The sequence below is a fragment of the Arvicanthis niloticus genome, chromosome 21 (assembly GCF_011762505.2).
Source record: "Arvicanthis niloticus isolate mArvNil1 chromosome 21, mArvNil1.pat.X, whole genome shotgun sequence".
Lineage (NCBI taxonomy): Eukaryota > Metazoa > Chordata > Mammalia > Rodentia > Muridae > Arvicanthis > Arvicanthis niloticus.
The window spans coordinates 564,505-573,462 of record NC_047678.1 but is presented as its reverse complement, the minus strand read 5'-3'; the positions used below and the strand labels follow the sequence as shown (position 1 = coordinate 573,462).

At 41.1% G+C, this 8,958-nt stretch overlaps 1 protein-coding gene across 1 annotated transcript in view; it reads right to left on the bottom strand.

Annotated features, from left to right (window-relative positions):
• Cd109 (CD109 molecule) overlaps positions 1 to 8,958 on the bottom strand; it is a 93,023-nt gene that overhangs the window by 15,131 nt on the left and 68,934 nt on the right. Inside the window, exons 23-27 of the mRNA XM_034484065.2 lie at positions 7,669 to 7,750; positions 5,328 to 5,556; positions 3,370 to 3,535; positions 1,220 to 1,407; positions 598 to 753 (exon numbers count right to left, since the gene is read on the bottom strand). Of these exons, the coding sequence (XP_034339956.1) occupies positions 598 to 753; positions 1,220 to 1,407; positions 3,370 to 3,535; positions 5,328 to 5,556; positions 7,669 to 7,750 (821 nt within the window). The remainder of the gene's footprint in view (positions 1 to 597; positions 754 to 1,219; positions 1,408 to 3,369; positions 3,536 to 5,327; positions 5,557 to 7,668; positions 7,751 to 8,958) is intronic.

Below are 8,958 nucleotides of genomic sequence, written 5' to 3'. Positions count from 1 at the left end.
ATCTCTGTGAGTTCAAGGCCAGTCTAATATACAAAGTGAGCTCCAGGACATCCAAAGCTACACAGACAAACCCTGTCTTGAAAAAAGAATTACTTAATTAATTAATCAACTAATTAATTAACATATAACAATAATCCTACTACCAATCCTCACTGCTTCTAAAAGAATAAGAGATATAGCTGAAAAGAGTAAGTATATGAGTTAATAGGTTTAAATTCCAGCTCTGCCATCCTACACATGGCTTCTCTGCCAGTTTTCTCCTGTGTCAAATTGTGGACAGCATGCTTGGCCTGAGGCGTAACTGTGGGAGCACCCTACTCTAACCTAGCACAATGTCCATACAAAGCTGAGACTCAGTAGATATCACTCCTGCCCACTAGGAATGTGTCCATATCTTCTCTTCTGCCCATCTTTCTTTCTCTCAAAGAAAAGAAAATCCAACCAAAAGCAGGACAGCCTGTCTCCATCTTTCTATGGAGCTCCGGGAAGAACTCTCTGTTGAAGTGTATTAAAATTAACTTTAAAAAAAATTTCAAGCAGTATTCCAAAATAAAAAACCATCTATGAAGGGTTTTAAATGACCACCCCCGTCTGCACCTCTTCCTTTTGAAGAAGAAAGAGGTTCTGTGAGTCAATCCCGAATCGTATGGGTTTCGGTACGCTGGGCCCTGTGACGGTCAGTTGGATATCTGTATTTTCTTTATACACAAGGGCTGAAAATTCAGATAGCGCCTTCAAGGCCACAACAGTATCCTGTTGAGAAAAGAAAAACAGTTGTGGTTTGTTTGGGTTTTTTTTTTTTTTTTTTTTTAAGTATACAGCAAGATCTCAAAAAAAAAAAATTTGGCAATGTTTGGGAACCTGCTGGGAGGTTTTTCACCCTTCTTGAGAGAAGACTGCCTCGGTCCTCTGTGGGTCTCTTGCTGGGAGTATGTAAGAGACTCAACAAACTACTAAAATACAGACCTGAGCAACATGCTTAGATCAGTTACCACAGACACAAAATAGCTAATAAAGATGAAGAACAAATATATTCTTTACATACCAGATATGAAGCTCAAGTAAGAAAAGCATTAAAATTAACATCTTAACCCTTCATCTAATGTATGGAACTTGTAATCTAAGCTGCTTTATGACTACATGAAAAGCAGCTATGCTCTTCATAGATATTAGAAATTATCCCCCCGCCCCCGGGGAAACAAACTCTATCATCTCTCACCTGAGTGGATACAAAACCTCCCAGACTATTTCTTTGCCTGATGAGCCACCTCATAATTGGGATTCCCTCAAAAACACGGTGCAGCGTGTGCGCAAGCAGTGCATAAGCAGCAATTTCAATATCCACGGAGCGTGCCTGCCAAGACTCAGAGAGTGCCGATCCTGATGACAACCAGAACTGTGTGTCTCCTGTGAGAAAAGTAAACCACACTGAGCAAATGCCAAAGAGCGTACGTTTTATACCACAAAACATTTCTGTATGAGTTCAAGCTCTATTTGGCTAGCAAAAAAGCAGATGTTATATACATACACACATATATATACACATATACATATATATATATATGCCTATATAAGCACACATAAACATGTTACATTTTAAACTATTACAGTGTATAAATTTTCATCCTTTCTTTGTTGCCTGCATTTGAGAATATTTTGATTAAAACATTCTCCCAAGGAAAACACCATATGTTTGGAGCAAGACTAAACAGTTATAAATAAAAATGGGAAACACACATACACACTATATATATACAATTTTTCTTCCACAAATAATTTCAGGCACTTGGGAAAGAATCCTGTTCCAGGAATCTATCGGTAACCAGCTCTCGTGTTCTGTGAGACCTCTCCCCTTTTCTGTTTTTTTCTCAAAGCTTATGTTATAAATTCAAAATCCAAGCCCCAAGAACAACTGAGCAAGCCCAGCCAGGTCAACAGCCTTTCTAAGATAATCCTGCTCTGGCCTGCCTGCTTGACGTCCTGCATAAAGGCCTCTGCTTGCTCTCGTCTACAACATAGTGATTACACCACAATGGAATGTGAGACAGGAATCACAGCCTAGCCCAGAACAAATGTCAGGTGCACATCAGTGTCTGTGCAGTAGCATTCACTCTGCAATCCTGGGACAAGTAATGAGGACCAGACCTAAATTATTAACCTTGGTGTCTGTCTCTACAGTCCTTTCTGAGAACTCTTCTCTTCTCTTCTCTTCTCTTCTCTTCTCTTCTCTTCTCTTCTCTCTCTCTCTCTCTCTCTCTCTCTCTCTCTCACTCTCTCTTTTTCTGTATGTGTGTGTGTCTTTGAAGGGGTATGTGTGACTGTGAGTGTGTCTGTGTGTGTGTGTGTGAGTGTTTGTGTATGTGCCTGTGAGTACATGTGTATGTGTGTGTGTTTATGAGTGTGTGTGTGTGTGTGTATGTTTCTATGAAGGTGTGTGTGACTGTGTGTGAGTATGTAATCTGTAGTGTGTCTATGTGTGTGTCTGTGAGTATCTGTGTGTCTGTGAGTATGTGTATCTGTTTATCTATAAAAAGGTATGTGTGTCTGTGTGGGGGAGTGTGTGTTTATGTCTGTGACTGTGTGTGAGTGTGTGTGTGTGTGTGTGTGTGTGTGTGTGTGTGTATACACCCCATGGAAGCCAGGAAAAGGGCACTGGTTCCCTTAGAGCTGAGGTTATATGCCTTTGTGAGCTGCCTGGGTACTGAGATCCAAACTCCAGTCCTTGTGACAGGGCAGAAAGTATCAGCTCTCCAGCCCCATGCAACTGAACTGAACAGAACTTTGAATCAGTGAATACTTTCTAAAATTACTTACGCACACCAATTCACCCTAAGATACACTTTGAGCTCTGACTACTTTATAGGAACTTTTCGAAGAGTAACATCTGTACTTCACAGGCCAGAAACTCAAAGAGTAACCACCTCAAAGGGACATTCAAAGGAGAACCTATCTAAAAGAAGATGTCAGGCTGGCGAATTGGCTCAGTGGTAGGAGCTCCACCTGGTTTCTGGCCACTCAGAACTAGCTGTTACTCCAGTTCCAGGGAATACACTGCCCTCTACTGGCAGTTGTGGGCACTATATGCACATTGTGCACAGACATATATACTGGCAAAATATAAGGGAGATGGATAGATGGATGGATGGATGGATAGATAGTAGTTAGACAGATAGATAAAATGTCCAAGTGCTGGAATGGCAAGGAGCAATCTAACATGCAGATCACACCCTGGTCTTGTTCTGCTTTGCATTTTTCATCTCATCCAAACAATGCAAATGATATAAAAATCATAATTAGCATACAAACGTTTTTCAATCTATTCTATGAAGCCCGACATTTCATCAGCCTCAGCTGGCTCCCAGGTATTACCTTCCTTTTCCGATCGCTGAGTCAGCATGTTCAAAGCCTCCTCTGCTTTAGGACTCCCCACTGTAGACAGGGCATAGGTTACAATTGCTAAGGTATAATTGTCCGAAATTCCTCTGCTGAATTCAGATTCCAAAAACTTGATAGAGTCTTGTACATTGATATTAGGCTTGGAAGAAAAACATGCATATTTTACTATTTCCCCATATGTAAATAAAAAGTACATGGAAGCATCCACTCAAAGAATGATTCCAGGCCTGTTAAATATCTGACTTCAGTATAGGCAATGGGGATCAACAATGTTCACTGACATTTAAACATCTGCTATATGTTCTGAAAATAATAGGACTGTTCTCTTGCTGTAACTAAGGAGACACTATTCTTTAAAAGGAGTAAATAAATAAATAAATAAATAAATAAAACAACTTCTACAATCTCATCATCCTGCTGAGTATTATAAATCCAAATGGCAAAAGAAAATTATGGCTTCGGGAATATGCTTCTTGTACAGAACCCTAGGAATTGAATCTCTAAGCTCAGAAAAGTTTGCCTTGCACAGGCCCAGTACAAAACTGGGAAAATAGTCAGAGTTTAATGAAGGGAATGGCTGCTGAGATTGAGAAGTGGGGGTCCAATAACCAATAAGACATCAAACAGCTAGAGAGCCCTACAGCAACATTAAGATGATCACGAAAGGGGAGAGAGAACCTATAGAGACCATATCCAGTGGATAGGCACAGCCCCCAGTTGAGGGATGGGGCCACCCACCCATCTCAAAAATATTAACCCAGAATTGCTCCTGTCAAAAGGAAATGCAGGGACAACGAGTGGAGCAGAGACTGAAGGAAAGGCCATCCAGAGACTGCCCCACCTGGGGATCCATCCCATCTGCAGACACCAAACCCAGACACTAATACGGATGCTAAGAAGGGCTTGCTGACAGGAGCCTGGTATAGCTGTCCACTGAGAGGCTCTGCCAGAGTTTGACAAATACAGATATGGATGCTCCCAGCCAACCATTGAACTGAGCACAGGGACCCCATTGGAGGAGTTAGGAAAAGGACTGAAGGAGCCGAAGGGGTTTGCAACCCCGTAGGAAGAACACCAATATCAACCAACCAGAGGCCACCCCCCCCCCCCAGCTCCCAAAGACTAAATCACCAACCAAAGAGTACACATGGAGGGAGCCATGGCTCCAACTGCATATGTAGCAGAGGATGGCCTCCCACAGGGAGGAGAGCCCTATGGAGGCTCAATGCCCCAGGTAGGGAAGTTCTAGGGCACTGAGGCTGAGCTGGGTGGGGGAGCTCCCTCATAGAAGCAGGGGAGGGGGATGGGATGGGATGGGAGTTTGTGGAGGAGAAACTGGGAAGGGGTACAACATTTGAAATGTAAATAAATAAAATAACCAAATTTAAAAAGAGCTTACATCTCTGCAGAGCATCTTTCATTGTCCCAGCCTGGCCCACCTTCTGCCAGGTGTCAGAGGGAAGACGTTCTCATTAAATTAACAGACACTGCAATTACTCCCTAAAGATTTAAAGATCTTAAAAAACAAACCCCTCAAAAAAAAATCCTTCAAAATAGCTTAGCTGGATGTTTGTCTCCTATAAGCAACGCCCTGGGCTCAATCCATAGCAATGGGGAAAAAAAAAGAAAAAAAAGAAATCACTTCAACTTGCTAGGACACATTTCCAAATTCTAAAGTGCTTTCTCCTAACAATGAAACATTCCTGACCTCTGTTCTAATAACAAACACAATGCATATATTATTACAAAGCCTTTCAGCGTCTCCTAAGAATGGGTTAGTATTTTTCTCCAAATTCTAGAATGTGTGCCCAAATAGCACACGGCTATCCAAATGCAATGTAAAATTACAAAGTACTTACCATTTCCAGACACATATTTGACTCAGCAAGAGCCGCTTGATTTCAATTTGTGAAAGAAGAAAAAAATAATACCTGATACTTTTTGTATCCCAGGACAGAAGTCACAATATAGGCTGTAAGTGTTACAGGGCTCTTGTTGCCACCTTGAAGTTCACTGTGAATCACTCTTCCTGGCTCCCAAAATTCACCATTGAATTTCTTATGTGCTTTGAGCCAAGTATATGTTCTGTGTAACACATCCTGATCAATATCTATATAGTAATCAGCTTCCAGAAAGCATTTTAAAACAAATGCTGACAGCCTTGGAGAAGAAAGGGGAAAGCACATAAGATACATTTAAGTCCTGAGCTCACACTGAGCATGCGACACAAAAGACAAATTCAGAAAATTCACCAGATATAAAACAAAAAGAAAGACAGCAAAGAGACAATATAAAAAAAGGTGTCTTAGCTGGTGGACCTGGTTCTTATTTGGGCATGACTAAGAAATTTCAGATCAATTCACAGAATGTCACATTTGAAAATTCATTTAAGAATTATCTGCTGATTATTTAGAAATAATCTCATACCAGTATTTTACAGGTTGAGAATCCAACCTCCCATGGTGGTTAAATTACCAAATGGGGCACACCTCTTGACTTCTCCAGGCTTACACCAAAAACACCTCACCATGCTCAGATCAAAGCATTAGATAAGCATTCAAAGTTCACAAGCAAAGTTCAGGACTTTTTTTGAGAGATGTGGGTAGTTTTCAGTCCTGTAAAACTGTAAACTAAGAAACAAACCTCCCAGACTGTGTGTGTGTGTGTGTGTCAGTCTGTCTATCTATCTGTGTGTCTGTCTGTGTCTGTCTGTCTGTCTGTGTGTCTGTGTGTGTGTGTCTGTCTGTCTGTGTGTGCCTGTCTGTCTGTGTGTGTGTCTGTCTGTGTGTCTGTGTGTATGTACATATGTTGGCATCTATGTAAATGGTTTGAGGTATGCATATGTGTGCCTGTGTAGAAGCCCAAGGTGAACACTGTGTCTCCTCATGTCTTTCCTCATTCTCTCCTACCTTTGTTTTTTGAGACAGGGTATCTCACTGAACCTGAAGTTTACCAACCATACCAAACTGGATGGCCAATGAGCTTCAGGGACCTGCTTGTCTCCACACACACCACCTAACCCCTCCCATGGTGAGCCTGGGTTGATAGGCACATGTCACCATGCTCAGCTTTTCACATGGATTCCAGAATCCAAACTCTGTTCTCATGCTTGTGTGACAGGCACTGTACTAAGTGTACCATCTCCCCAACCCTAGGAATAATTTTTAGAGAGAGAAAGAAAAGAAATTTTTAAAAAGAGAGAGAGTATAAAGAAGGGATATGAAGGAGGAGACAAGAGAGCAGATATATAGATTATATAGAGACATAAAGATATAGATAGATAGATAGATAGATAGATGATAGATAGATAGATGATAGAGAGACAGACAGAGAGACAGACAAATATGTGAGGTGAAGGAAAGAAGGAAGAATAGGTAGGTACAAAAGTGGAAAGCAGGAAGGAAGAGAGATTAGACAACAGAAACCCCTCATAAAAAATGTATAGTATTTCTCATACTTGTTGACACTTCACAGAATCATGATACAAAACATTTGTGTTTGTGGGGAGAGGTATAGAGGAGAGACAGGGTCTCAGTCTGTGGCCCAAGCTGGCCTCAGTCCTCCCACCTATACATATCCAAAGTGCTGGAGTTACAAGCTTGAGCCACTATGCCCAGCAAGAACAGTAACAAGCAAAGAATGCCAAGTGAAAGAATAAGGGCTCTTAGTTACAGATTGGCATCTGAACAAGAAAAATGCCAAAGCACTATGTCTCCTCAAAGCTTAACGGGAACATACTAGGTCGCTCCACTGTAGGTAGACAGAGAAGACCTCCCCCAACACCTTAAAGTTGGCCATGATAGACAGAGCAGGGAGGGAGCCGGGTAATTGTCCCAAATGATCCACAAGGATTGGAGGCAGGAGGACATGCTGTGGGCTCATTACAACAGTCTTTATTTTTCAAGAAGTATGATCTTAAGGAAACCGCACAAGCCATTTAAACAACGCTCTCGCACTAATAAGTCAGATGTAACAAGAAAAATGTCACAACGGCATCTTTTCTTGTCATCTGTACCATCATTTTAAAGAATTCTTGTTGCAGCTTCTCAGACAAAACAAAGTATTTTTTCCTATTCTAAACAGAAGTCGCTTGACTTGCAAATGCTTTACAGTCACTTTTTAATGACCTCTTTTAAAGGTATGCTTTATATCAAGTGGTTGCAATATCCACACAAATAGGCATGTCCGTCAGTCCCATGGCTACTGTGGCCTAATAAACACCAGATCTGTGATACAGAATTGTTTAATCAGAAAAAAAGAAACCCCACTTACCAAGTGCTCCCAGAAGAGTCACTGTCCCCGAAAGCACTGAAGGAGCCATCTTCCCTCTGGTACAGAAGCTCCCTTTGGTAACCTAAAGATACATAAATCCATACATAATCAATCCACTTGCTATGGTTTCATGCTGGGACCATTGGCAGAGAGGGGAAATGAGGAGTGATGCCCAAGACCCTTTGGGTCATCCAGAAGCAAGCAAAGACAAGGCTGAGCTTCACTGACCTCTAGTGTTCATCAAAGGGTCTCCATGCTTAGCTAACTAAGATTGTCTGTGGTCTAGGGAAAACACTATCATAACTAAAGCTTAAGGCCAAACAGAGTACAGCTGATTTCTGTCCTTAGGCTGGTAACAGAGTGGGAAAATTACATGCAATCCAAGATAATGTCTTTTAAATGGCTTGATCATAGACACCTGAGGCAAATGATAAAACCAGCTGGTCTTCTTCCACACCAATTCCATATTTCATGTTTACACACACACACACACACACACACACACACACACACACACGCCATGGTAGTAATGAAGTAACTTAGGATGCTTTGGAGATGACTCACTCATAAAGTGCTCACCACACAAACATGAGGACCTGAGTTCAAGTCTCTATCACCTACCCCAAAAGGAATGCACCTGTAACCTCAGAAGTGAGGATGCAGACACTGGAGAATATCTGGAATTTGCGGGCCAATCAATGAACTCCAGGCTCAGTAAGACACCCAGTCTCAAAAGACAATAAGGTGGAGATATGACTTAGAAAGACACGTGATATCAGCCTCTGGATGTGATTGTGTGTACATGTTCGCATATATAGCGTACATACACAAAAATACACACAAAGAAAGTAAACTGGAAGGTTTTAATGCACCTGCTTTAACAAAAGCAGAGGCTTCTTATACTTGCAAATAAATTATTTAAAGGGAAGTTGGTTCACATTTGCAAAACCATGCAGAGTTCAAAGTCCAGTATTAGAAACTGTACGGCAAGCCCATAGCCATCACTGAACAGTCTACCTCCCCTATGAAATTCGGAGCTTCTCTCCTTAGGATTTTCTACTACAAAGTTTGCATCTGAGCATATGGACTAAGGAATAAGACAGCATGTTTCACAGTAATATAATAAAAGAGACTGATAATAAAAGGAATATAAACATATTTATAGTAAAAGCAATTGTTTTCTTAATTTTAAGATTGGAACATTAGTTTATCATCATCATGCTTATGCCTAAAATATTGCTGTTGGAGAATTAAATAGCAAATCTTTATTTTGTATTCATACTGTACAAA